Raw genomic sequence first — 13639 nt, 5'->3', positions numbered from 1 at the left:
CCTGTATCTGAACCAATCACTATTGATTTCACAAACTATTCTCCCCACCCATTGTATTTGATACTCTCAGGACAAAACTCAACTGAAGTATTATTACCTTATCATCTTCTTCAAACTTTTCATAAAGAACAGGCTTCAGGTTCCAAATCACAACTCGACCTGAGGAGTCTTGTCCTTGTCCTCCTGTTGCAAATCTTGAGCCATCTGGATGCAGATCTACACTAAAGATGGCCTTATCACCTTTTAGAGGAGTAAAAAAGAAAACAGTACAGTATCAACAATGGTAAATCAAAGAATACATTTCAATGAAAATCAACTATTTCTTGGATCTTTTTAACACAAACTTAGTAAGCATAACGCCTGATGGCCAAGAATATACATTCAAATTTTTTGTTATATATATACAGTATTACCGTTTTTCTCTGAAAGGACAAACTCATAGATAATTTGTATTTTTCCCTTACTAATATAAACCTGGAGTAATTTATTATGGATATTCTTTCGGCAAAGCTGGAAGGTAGCCAATTAAAGTTTTGGTGCGAGGTGGCAATTCTACCCAGACACTGGGTAGGGGGTGATTAGGGGTATCCAGCCCCATACACACACAGTATTTATTCTTTACAGTGTATAAATTTTAGCTCCTGCTTCACAGAGAAATTAGAGTAATTTTAAATGTTCGGAGCTTCGCCGATCACCGGAGGCGCCATGGGCGCTGTCGTTCATAACGCATGTGTTATTTAGTTAGCTGAACGACACTCCCGGTTGTATTAGCATGAATATTTATAAAGTTATTCAATTAAGATTTACTACGAAGTTATATATTATCTCAATTGTTTTCATTAGAGTTTCGGCGATTTAGGTAACCGAACCTCGCCCGCGCTAGGCTTCCTAACCTACGCGCCTCAGTGTACTTTCATACATGATATAGAACGACATTCCTAGTTGTAATAGCATTAATAAAATCTGAATATATTTAGGCACAATTATACTTGTAAAGATATACATAATTTTGCATATATTTCCTCTTCCATATACAGTATCAGTTGTATACGTTAGAGTTTCGGCGATTTAGGTAACCGAAATCTCGCCTTGCGCTAGGCTAACTAGCCTATGCGCTTCAGTATACTTTCATACATGTTCCCGGTTTACCCTCGTGTATCGTTTTATCAATTCATGCGGGGATAGATATCTCCTAGAATTATTATATGACTCGATACTCGTCTCCTGTGGAGATTTAAAGGTAATCCCTCTTCCCTCTGAGTGCCGCCATAGGCGACAACCCTATCTTGGTCCAGCCATAGAGTAGACACTCAGGCTTGACTAGGCTAGTGTTTTCTGTCTCTTACCCTTGCCGGCGGATAGCCGGCTTTGGTTTTTCGACAGAACCTGTGTATTCACTCTTTTTGCTGGCGGCCGAGCAGCAGGTTGAGTAGTCACTCCCCTGCTGGCTTTCAGCTGCCGGCATAGGAGGCTATGCCTCCCTAGGTCGCACTTGAAGTGGTTGTATGATGCCGCCACCTTCTCCCCTGCGGTCTAGAAGACTAGTCCTGTTTCGGCAGACGCTAGGCTGAAGAATAGATATTCTTCTGCCGCCTAGGAGGGCGCCGATACTGAAACGATGTTTCTCCCCTGTTGGGAGGTGGCGGCAGAATAACACCGTTTTGGCAGACCCTAGGCTGAAGAATAGATATTCTTCTGCCGCCGATACTGAAACAGAGTTTCTCCCTTGTGTGGTAGTGGCGGCAACCTTGCCGCCTTCTTCCACACTTGATACAGGACCTTTTCCCTGCCCCTCTCTGTCCTTTAGTGATGACCTAGCCATCGCAACCCTGTGGCCGCCGTCCTACAATATCACTGCTTGCCGGGTAGGTTGTGGGGCTGGCCGGGCTCCTACATAAGCAGCTGTATAGTCACTCAGTCTTTCCCTTATGGACGCAAGGCTCCGGGAAAGGTTGTGCCGGCTGTGACGGCTGCCGGTGGTAGACCCCTGTTCTGTCGAGTGTTCTTCAGTCCTCTCTTAGACTGCCATCCACATCCCCGGAGCCGGCAGTGGCCGGCAACGGTTTTTGTGGTTGGATGGAAGCCTGAATGATACATTCTCCCCTTCCATTTGAACCCTTATTCTGGAGGAAGGCAGTAAGATTAAGTACTTAGACCCTTAATTATTGTTAACAAACATCTAATAAGGTAACCCTTCACTCCATGCTTTCGCCGGCTGGGCTGGTGCCGTTAGGTACTTCCCCACGCTGGCTGGATCATGCCGCCAGGTGCTAGCCTAGCCGGCGACATGCCGGTTGAACTACAGTATATGATTATACAGTAGCTAGTATATTTGCAGTATAGATCATACTGCAGACAGATAACTATAGTATATATTATACAGTAGTTATTTTCCAACATACCCTATGTATCCTTGCACAGTCTATTGTTGAGACCAGTCATATATTGAAAGAAAAGATTTTTCAACACACTGATAGCTAATCGTTCAACAATTTATCCCACAATATTAAAACCTTAAGAAGGGTCGGTGTTAAGTTACACTTATCTACCCCTAGGGGTTAGAACCCTTCCTTGGGTTTCCTAAATAAGAAAACTCTATGGCTTTAATTTTGGGGGAGGTCACAGCAATTGGCTGGACAGGAAACACAAGTATGTGTCTTTCCTAGTTCCTTTTTAGCTCGACTATTCTAAGCTATAATGGTTAAAATATTAATAGTAATATTTTACATAATTGTTTATCAGGTGAGATAAACTACCGCATACTCATTTAAATTTCCTCTCTTTACAGGAGGACCAAGTGAAGTGGGAAGTCATCTTCTGCAATGTCAGGAGTAAGGACTTCTGCAGCCATAAAGAATGCAGAGCTCATGCCCCCTGCACCACTACTAAACAAGCTCTACGGTACTGGGACCCCCAAGGCTGCAACATATGTCGGGCCTTGGTTACCGAGGCTTTTGATGACCCCAGGTCAGCGGAGTCAAGGGATGCAGCACGAGAAAAGCTGTGTAGATGGGTACGTGGGTTCCAGAAGAACTTGATGGGACCGTACCTTCCTAACGAAAGGATGCGCAACTTGCTGTTCCCTAAAGCGGGTATGGAAGCTGTCATACCCCAGACACGACCTGAGATTCCATGCATCCAGAATGCCGTTGAAACGGAAGTCAGCGACGCATTACAAGGCATGGACATCCATCAAGAGGAGAGGATGTCTGAAGTGTCCTCGGACACCGAGAAGGATTTTCTCAAGGAAGGTCACGAGGAGGAGTCTACATTGAGTCCTGAAGAAGTCGATTCGGAGTCCCTTCCATCGGTGCCGGCTCTGGAACCGTTACCTTCAACATCTTCTGCCCCTCCATTAGATGACATGAGACAGGCACTGGCCAATTTTACGGTGCTGATGGAGAGCATTCGCAAACAAGGCGAAGAAAGGGAGGCGAAACTCGAAAGGCAAATCGCTTGACTCTCTGCCTCCCTTGGGTCTCACAAGAGACTCAGAGTTCAAGACCTCCCAACCTGCTCCGAAACTAATCCTTGGAGGTATGCGGAGTACATGCCAATCACTAACAGCAAACTTTTTATTTCAAAGAAGTTGGGAGCCGTCCCTATTGAAGACGTTCAGTTCTGGCCAAGCTTCAATGCTTACCTAGACTGCTTCATTCGTCTGAAGCTGGAACCAGCGTTGCAGGAAGAGACGGAACCAAGGAGGTCATAGTATTCGACCATGACAAGGCACAGGCTCTTTTGTCAAGCAGCCTGAAGCAGTGGGCTACCTGTACACTACTTCTAAAGTGTCGGCCCTCAGCAAGAAACAGCCTACTTTTCTTGCTCCAGCTTCAATAGCCTTCCCATTTACATCAAAGGCTCTTAAAGCTGTTGTTAAGGCAATAAAGGCAGGCAAACCTTGTCCTACACTGGATGAGTGTAGACCTTTGTCATTAGCCCTGCCCATGGAGGATAAGGATTGGAAGGAAGTCCACCTTACCTTCTCGGTTGGGAAGTTGGAGGCAGATATCGCTGGACATCAGTTCAACGAAAATCTCCCAAAGCTGTCTGACTTTCTCTTGCGTAGGGAGCAAGAAACAAAGGAAAGACTAGCGGCATCTCTATCTCTACAGAATTGTTTAGAGATGATTGCAGGCCTAAAGAGCACCCCGGATATGAACATGGTCATGGCCAAGATGCACATGGCTACCTTGGTAAAGGATCTGTACAGCTTTATTAAAGCCAAAAGGGCACATAGAGAGTTCATGTTTGCTTCAGCAGCGGTAAAACACGAACCCAGGAAGCTAATAGCTTCCAATATCTGGGGTAAGGACCTCTTCCCAAGTGAAGCGGTCAAGGAGGTAGTTGACAAGGCCGCCACGGAGAATAGAAACCTTCTCCAGAAGTGGGGCATGTCAGCTAAGAGGAAGTCTTCTCCAGACGAGGGTCCCTAGCCTAAGAAGACTAAGAGACCTAGATTGCCCTCTCGGCCTGCCAGACAACATCATCCCACAGTCACCATGACCGCGGTGCCCCAAGTGGTTGCTCAACCGCCAACCACTTAACAGATGGTACCTCAACAGCTGGTTGCCCAGTCACCAGCATTTCAACTACGCAGAAAGTAATACCCCTAAATAAATAGCTAAGGTTTGTATCATTAGGAAAAATACAAATTATCTACGAATTTGTCATTTGTTCCGTAACTGGAATACAAATAGGAGAGTGGCAACCCAGCCAATATGACAAATTCGTAGATAACTTGTATTTTTCCTAACGATACAAACCCTAGTTATTTATTTAGGGGTATTACTTTCTGCGTAGCTGAAATGACAAGCCATTAAAATTTAGAGAGGGTTAACTACCCATACCGCTATTCAGCGGGGGTATGGGGGGTAGCTTGCTACCGCTCCCACTCACACACCGGTGATTTAGCTCACTTTGCTTCATGGGGGATAGGGCTGGCGGGCAAGTTTGAATAAATAGCTAAAGTTTCCATCGTTAGGAAAAATACAAATTATCTACGAATTTGTCATTTGTTCCGTAACTGAAATACAAGCCTATGCCATTTATTTAAGGGTGACTCACCCATTAGGAAGGGTGGACGTCCATGCCAATCTGGCTTTACCCGGTGTGGAGGATTAACTTTTATTTTTTTTTTTTTTTTGCCAAATCCTGAGAGAGAGAGAGAGAGAGAGAGAGAGAGAGAGAGAGAGAGAGAGAGAGAGAGAGAGAGAGAGAGAGAGAGAGTGTATCGATTGTTTGTGGTGAGAAAGACTGTTGGTATAAATTTGTGGTGAGAAAGACTGTTGGTATAAATGAGAATGTTTGTTAAGATTGTAGTACTAAGTTGTGATTATTTTTTGGTTATGGAATATAAGGGGAAAGTTTGTATTGAAGAGAAATTTGTCAGAGTGATTCAAGGGTGTGGGGTTTGTTCTTGTGACATCCCGCCACACCGGGGGCTCCTTTATCTGAGTATGTTAGTACTAAAAAATAAAGGGACCCTGCGCCTCGCTAAAACCTTGCTACAAAAGGTCCGCTGCCTACACAAGCTGTGTGTTGATATATATATAAGTGTGACCGTCCAGCTAAATTTATTCCGAGTCTTTAGTAGGAAAAACTGTTGTAACCAAGATTTTTCCAATACCACCTCGCCAGGGTATGGGGACGCAACAGTATTAGTTTAATACTAGGTACACAAAGGAGCATGGTTTACCTGCAGTGGTTTGAGGTCAGTTTGTGCAGAGAACCCAGGATGCTGCTTTCCCCAAGAGAGGGAAGGATGAAGAAAAGAATAAGAGCCAGTCAAACCTTTTCATTCATGCAGACTAAAACCGGGTAACAGTGCCCTCAACCACCTGCTACTTGTCCAATAAGGAGCTTGAGGTATTATACTAGCTGTTGTGCAGCCACCACAGGACTGATAGAAAACGTATCGAGTCTCCTGTGGGTCACGTCTTGCAGGTAGTGGGATGTGAATGTAGTATGCCGTTTCCACACCCCAGCCTGAAGAACCTGTCACTGAAAAGTTCCTCTTGAATGCCAGGGACATAGCTACGCCCAACATCATGAGCTCTGGGGCGACGTGAAGGAGGAGGGTCTGGATTCAGTGCATGATCTATGACCTTACGAATCCATGCTGAGATTGTGTTCTTGGTGACTCTCCTCTTGGTCCTTCCTGTGCTGACTAAGAGTGCAGGTACACGAGGACGGGCTGCGGCTGTTCTCTTAAGGTACAGCCTAAAACTCCTCCCTGGGCAGAGTAAAGCGGGGTTTACACGGGCGAGCAGCTCGTCGAGCCTGGCTCGACAACCCTGTGTTTGAATTGATGTTCGAGCGTGTAAACGGGCTATTTGGTTGTCGAGCGCGCTCGTCGAGCGGCTCGATGAAAGTCAGGCTCATCTTGACTTTTGTGGGCGGAGCTACATTGTTTGACGAACGGTGTGAACGGGTGTCGAGCATCGAACCTCAGTTGTTATTCAAACCTGCTAGAGGAAACATCATTAAAGAAATGCATAATTGCTGCCATTAATGAAAGTAAGAATGAGAAGGAAGGCGTACTTGATTTCATACATGCATATCGAGCTCATCCAGCTTTATGGAAAGTTAAATCAAAAGACTATTCCAATAAAGTAGCCAGAAACAAGGGAATAGCGGACACTCAAGTCTTTCATGTGGAGTTATGGCCTTCCTCATAGTAATGAAAGGGCTGACACGATTCGGTAGATCAATGTACCTGTCTTCATCCATACGCAAATAATTGCGCCAGTCATCAGGCTCTAATTTTAAAGCAACAAGCAAGTTGGTATATGAAAATTTCTCTCTTTTGATCTTTTTTTTTTTTCCTTCTTAGTGCCACTGCTAAAGCAATGGCTATCAAATGGTCCTGGTCGAGAGACATGTTGACGTTGTTTTAGCACGAGGCACACTGAGGCTCGATGTACTGTCTGAAAGCTCTTCGAGCCGTTCTACAAGTAGGTTCGACAACCGGATCGACGAGCTGCTCGGCCGTGTAAACCCCGCTTAAGAGATGATCAGGGTCATCTGTTACAGAACAAAGACTCGAAATCCGGAAGGAGTCGAATCACGGATCCGGTACTCCTGAGTTCTGAGTCTTGGCAATAAACTTAGGGATAAAGCTGAACGTTTGGGCGATGTCGTATGAGAGACCATGTAGTTCACTGACTCAGTTGGCCAAAGTCAAAGCTAGCAGGAATACCGACTTCCAAGTTAGATGGCGATCTGTTGCCTGGCGTAATGGTTTATAGGGAGGTCTCTTAAGAGACCTGAGAACTCAAACCACGTTCCATGGGGGAGGTCTCACTTCAGACTCAGTATGAGTAAGGAAAGTTCTAGTGATGAAGAAATGTCCATTCCGTTCAGTCTAAAGGCGAGGCTTAAGGCAGAGCGATAGCCTTTCACCGCTGAGATTGACAAGAGCATTTCTTCCCGCAAATATACGAGGAACTCCGCTATTGCTGTATACTGGCATCGAGAAGAGAGATATCCCTTCCACAACACCAACCACAAAAGACCTTCCATTTTGCCTGGTAGACTGCTGCTGATGACTTTTGCAGGTGTCCAGACATCCTGATTGCAACTTGTTGCTAAAATCCTCTCTGAGAGAGGAGATGCTGATTAGTCTCCAGGCGTGAAGTCGTAGTGAAGCTACGGATTTGTGGAATATGTTGGCATGTGGCTGTTTAAGTAGATGTTTCGGAATTAGATCCCGGTCAATGACCTTGCAAATCCAAGCTGAAACGGAATCTTTAGTAATCCTCCTTTTAGTTCTAACCGAACTAACAAATAAATATATTAGTCGGGGCCGAGTTGCTGCTGTACGTTTAAGGTAGTAAAGTGTCTCAACCGAAGAGGGACAGAATGAGTCCCAGTAGGAAATTGCCCTATCTTCCTTGGGGGGAGAAGGATGTATCCTCTTACTCTACCCTTTTGGTTTGGCCTGTGGTATTTTGAACTGCAGGTGGCTGCCCTGTAGTTCTGGATCATTCTCTTCCCGTGCCCTCTTGCGAGGAGGGATGGGCTTCTCTTTGCGAGGGAGAAGCACCAGGATGGAACCCTCAGAACTCCTCCCTAGCTAGGGTTGGATGGAGGAGAGGCGGCAACAAAGGAATCCCAAGAGTGCCTCCTACGGACTAGGAATGGGGGGTAACCCCCGTCATGGCTTGCCTCATCATGTTAAATAATGCTCGCGGCAATGGGTGCCGCAGGGTCCCGATAAGCTGGGAGGGAGGTCCTTGGTATGGCACGGATCTCTGGGCTTTGAGGACTCTACAGGAATTTTAGCCCTCTTACCTGTAGACAAGGACAGGCACAGGCCTCCCCTTGGGGAGAAGGTCTGGGCGCTGTCGAGTGAGGGATGGCTGTCTCTGGGTTGGTGGAAGCCCATGAAACTAGAGAGATTGGTGGAAATCTCTCCTAACAGGAGGTTTACCCTGGGGAGCGAAACCTTCTGCAGCCAGAAACGCTGAGGGAATTTCGTCCATGATGAAGAAACCACCGGAGCGAGGCTAGACGTGTTCCACGAGGAAGGAAAATTGGGAGAACTATCTGTCGTGTTATGCTGCCACAACATGCGACACTGGTCTGCCGCGCGATGCAGCAAGTGACCGAGCTGGAGAAAGAGGACGAAACCCAGGGGAAGGAGTTAGCGTGGAGCGTGACCCACGGGGATTGTAGTGCCAAGAACCCGGAGGAACTGCGTCACTGAATCCTGAAGGAGGATGAAAACCTTCAGGAAACGTGCTGCATGTACCCAAAGGATACGGGCAGCAAGGACCCGAAGATCCAGCGGAGCTACGAGAGCCCGAAGCCTCAGCATAACGCCAGTCATGAGAGCCCAAAGGCTCAACGTGACAAGAGTCAAAACACTTTGTCATGAGAGACAGTAGATCTCAAAGAGTTGTTGTTGATGGGCACCATAGTGAGTATAGGAATGTGATATCCGGTGTTCCACAGGGTAGTGTTCTTGGCCCATTACTTTTCATACTATATACACATGACATGTGGTTTGGCCTAGAAAATAAGCTTGTTGCATATGCAGATGATGCTACTCTCTTTGCATCAATTCCATCACCTGAATGTAGATCTGGGGTTGGTGAATCCCTTAATAGAGATTTAGCTAAAATTAGTGCATGGTGCAAATTATGGGGTATGAAGTTGAATCCTAACAAAACTCAAAGTATGATTGTAAGTAGGTCAAGGACGGTGGCTCCTCAACATCCGGATCTCAGTATTGATAATGTTTCTTTAAATTTGTATGACTCTTTCAAAATTTTAGGCGTGATTCTTGACAGCAAATTTACTTTTGAGAAACATATAAGGTCTGTGTCTTCTTCAATTGCACAAAAAATTGGCTTATTGAGAAAGTCTTTTAAGATATTCGGTGATCAATCTATTCTGAAGAAGTGTTTTAATTCTTTTATTCTACCTTGTTTTGAGTATTGTTCTCCTGTCTGGTCTTCAGCTGCTGATTCTCATCTTAATTTGTTGGACAGAAACTTACGGTCTATTAAATTTCTTATTCCTGATCTAGATATTAATCTCTGGCACCGTCGATCAATTAGTTCATTATGCATGTTGCATAAGATTTTTCATAACTCTGACCATCCTTTACATTCAGATCTCCCTGGACAATTCTATCCTGTTTGTAATACTAGGCAGGCAGTTAATTCTAATAGCCAGGCCTTCTCCATCATAAGACTCAATACTACGCAGTACTCTAGAAGTTTTATTCCAGCTGTTACCAAGTTGTGGAATGATCTTCCTAATCGGGTTGTTGAATCAGTAGAACTTCAAAAGTTCAAAGTTGGAGCAAATGCTTTTTTGTTGACCAGACGGACATGAGTCTTTTTATAGTTTATATAAGACATTTTTGTTGTTGACGTTGTTAATAGTTTATATATGATATATCTCTTTTGACATTACTTTTTTAGAATGATTTATTGTTAATTTGTTCTCTTCAGTTATTTATTTCCTTATTTCCTTTCCTCACTGGGCTATTTTTCCCTGTTGGAGCCCCTGGGCTTGTAGCGTCTTGCTTTTCCAATTAGGGTTGTAGCTTGGATAGTAATAATAATAATAATAATATAAAGGAAAGAGAATTGAAAGAAGTAGATAGTTAATGAAGAAATAATAAAAAGTATAGATAGTATTCTTTAGGGAAAGGTAAAAGAAAGCTGTGTGAGTTTGTATAATGGAGAATTATTTTTCTATGTAGTTGCGTGGTATAAAGGCGAATAATGCGTAGGAGTAAGAAAAGGGAGAAGATGAAGAAACTGAGGAAAATATTGACTATAGATAATTGACAGTGAAGGAAAATTGTTTTCAGCTGATAATAGGAACAGCAGCTTTCAGTTAAAAACTTTTATGTTAAGGACCTGAAAGGCTTGGGCTTAGGGTGATGAAGAAATGGGTTTTGTAACAGGAAACTCCTATCTAGAGTGAATGCAGTTTTGAGTGGTTGGAGATGGCGTTTGATGTGTACGTTGAATATCGATTATTCTATAGATGTAGAACCAGAGTTTAATGCAAGAATTGATGAGGGTAATTCACAATTAACGAATTCATGCGAATGATTCCACGGGTATACGGAATGTTGTAGAAAGCTGGATATAAAAAGCACCATTGCTGGAGGAGTTACAAGTTAAATCCATAAGTGGTTAAGATGATCAACAGTTCCCTTGATTGTTATTGCTCATGGAGTCTGCTAAACTTTGTTTTATCACATGAGGATCATGGGGTCGTTATCATGACATTTTTATATAGGAAATATTCATTTTAATGTTGTTACTATTCTTAAGATATTTTATTTTTCCTTATTTCCTTTCCTCACTGGGCTATTTTCCCTGTTGGAGCCCCTGGGCTTATAGCATCCTGCTTTTCCAACTAGGGTTGTAGCTTAGCATTTGATAATAATAATAATGAGGATCATGAGAGCTTATAGGCTCAATGTAACCAAGGACGAGTGAACCACGAAGATCAACGCCACGGGAAGCTGGTCTCCCTGCTACGAAAACCTGAAGGTTTAGCGTAGTGTCCGGAACGAGACCCTGCAGGCTTAGCAAAACCAGGGTTGCAAGACCCCAAGGGGTCAACACAACGGGAAACTTTAGTTTCCCTGTTATGAGAGTCTGAAGGCTCAAAGTGACAAGAGGTACGAGAGCCCGAGGGCTCAACGATACCAAGGAAACTGCGCAACGGGAGACCAAAACCTCCCTGTCACGAGAACCCGAAGGTTCAATGTGACGGATGGCACAAGAGCCCAAGTCTCAGCGTAAACATCGTTGCAAGAGACCGGGGGCTCAACGCAACTGGAACCCGAAGGTTCCAAATTGCGAGAACCTGAAGGTTCAACGCGACGGAGGGCATCCAATGTGTCCTATCTGTAAACATTAAACCTGAATTCTGTGGTACAATCAGATTCAAGAATGTCATTTATGTATGAAATGGAAATCTGTTGCTTGTGTTACAATGAACATTAATACTGAAGATTGAATTGTGCGCATATTGCTACTAAACCCATGGCATGTGCACAACGGCATTGTCTACACACCCAACGCAACTGTATACTATCAACTTTTCACTGGCTGCATCTCATGACCTTGATTACAGATTCTCTTTTGTGAACTGAACAGCCAGGAAGATGGCAGTCATTAATAGTGAAATATTGGACTGATCCATACTTTGTATATTTTCAAATGTTTTGGGTGAATGTAATATATTAGGACATATACACTTTCTTATTACTTGTCAGATTGATTTTTATGGGGAAAATGCCGTTTATCTTTGTCTGAATTACGGCAAAATAAAGCTAGTTTAGTGATTTACTAAATATAATTTAGTGTTACCTTACCAGGAGTGGAGATGGTTGGGTAGGAGAAGCCAATATTTGCATCATTTTGTGTTCGGATTTGTTAAATGGCAGACACACACACTTAACTAGTCCTAGTAAAAGTTAATTGGGGTCACAGAAGAGTTCTACTCAACCTAGCAAAGACTAGCTAATGTAAGTATGGATAGGTGGGGGACACCTTGGATTACAATATATCTTTCATTTAGTAGAATGGGATACAATTTCACCACTATCTAAGCCTGAGCAGACCAGTTCCTGCCAATCTACAAACCTTCCATTAGTTTTTCTTTATGGCAATCCTTATCATCCAAGCTTGTCTTCTGTAGACGTGTAAGGTAACTTCTGCGGCAGTCCACCTACTATCTTGTGAAACCTCTAAGTACTCCAAATCTTAACGTACAGACCAGCACTAGTAAGTCCTGAAAGGAGCCTTTGTATATCAGCGGCCATTTCCTCCCTTGTGGATTAAAAATGGATATCAACTAACCAAAACTTCCCCGCACCCCTGCGACCCTCCTTACGCTGCTGTATTCTAAGTTAGCCGTAATCATACATACACCCCTCCTGAAACCTCACATTACCCAAACCTCTACGTACTTCCTAACTCCCTGACTCATGCTGGGCCAGCTTATCCTTCCCCATTAAGGGGGAGGTGAACCCCCTTGCATAGCTATTCTAAAGTAGGATATCATATCCTCTAACCTCATAAAGTAGTGTCTAAATATTAGTGATAAAACTAAATACACATCGAGCTTAGAAGCAATATTCCTCCATTTTAAAACGAAAATATTACGGAAAAGATACACGGCCAAGCCTAGGCATTGGTTCAACTTAGCAAAAGTCTGAACTCTGAAACGTCCCTCCAAAAAACCTTAGCATCCATACAAAACGACCTTTCATACAAGCTTAAAATACCATATTGTTGTACCTTCTCCCCATATAAAGAATAACATATAACTTATTAATCAAGCGTACTTGAGCAAAGCAGTCAAAAAATCCGTACCATAATGCCGACAACCCTTTCAGAGTAGGCCGACCGCATTCGTTAATTCCAGAAAATACAGTGTGACAATCTTACCATCGTGATTAACCCATTCTGGCTTCAGCAGCTGCATGATATTAACAAATCACAACCAACAGGAATGCCCGATCTCTTTAACTCCCAACAAAATTCACGGTCATTCAAAATCCGCCAAACACACGAACGCCATTTTTGTTTACAAATAAGCAGCGTTGCCAAGTCTGCTCATTTTTTAAATAGAGGTCTTGCAGAGTACGTACCGTAGTAGCAAGTCCTAAATTTAAAAAATGGCATTGAATACTTAAATTTGTAGCTATTAAAAAAATCGAACAATATTTTGTTAGTGAATTGTATATGTTTAACTAAATGGTGCTGTATATTCTTTAAAATAAAAAGATTGGTATATCTATGTTGCTATTCTTCATAGATAGATAGTAATACCAACCTTTTTTTTTTTAAGTTTTAAATGATTAATTAATTTTGCTTAAAACTTTTCAAGAAAATATTTTGCTGAATCTTATGTGAAAAGCTTAAATACCTATTTGAGATTGTTTATGGGATTTTTTTTATTTTTTACACACCAGAGGGTATAATTTCAAAATGACTGATGTGGGCGTAGGCTAAACACATTTTCTGACATTAAAATTAAGCTTCGATAATTTATCATAATTCCGCGTATGCTTCAATCATTCATGAGGATTGAGAGAGAGAGAGAGAGAGAGAGAGAGAGAGAGAGAGAGAGAGAGAGAGAGAGAGAGAGATTA

The 13639-nt window shown here is 43.2% G+C and overlaps 1 protein-coding gene across 1 annotated transcript in view; it reads right to left on the bottom strand.

Annotated features, from left to right (window-relative positions):
• Hira (histone cell cycle regulator-like protein) overlaps window positions 1-13090 on the bottom strand; it is a 257277-nt gene extending 244187 nt beyond the window's left edge. The window contains exons 1-2 of the mRNA XM_068358689.1: window positions 12933-13090; window positions 98-240 (exon numbers count right to left, since the gene is read on the bottom strand). Of these exons, the coding sequence (XP_068214790.1) occupies window positions 98-240; window positions 12933-12969 (180 nt within the window). The 5' untranslated portion in view covers window positions 12970-13090. The remainder of the gene's footprint in view (window positions 1-97; window positions 241-12932) is intronic.
• Window positions 13091-13639: the final 549 nt, after the last annotated feature.

Source organism: Palaemon carinicauda, chromosome 35 (genome assembly GCF_036898095.1).
Source record: "Palaemon carinicauda isolate YSFRI2023 chromosome 35, ASM3689809v2, whole genome shotgun sequence".
Classification (NCBI taxonomy): Eukaryota; Metazoa; Arthropoda; class Malacostraca; order Decapoda; family Palaemonidae; genus Palaemon; species Palaemon carinicauda.
This window is presented reverse-complemented; position numbering and strand designations above follow the sequence as displayed.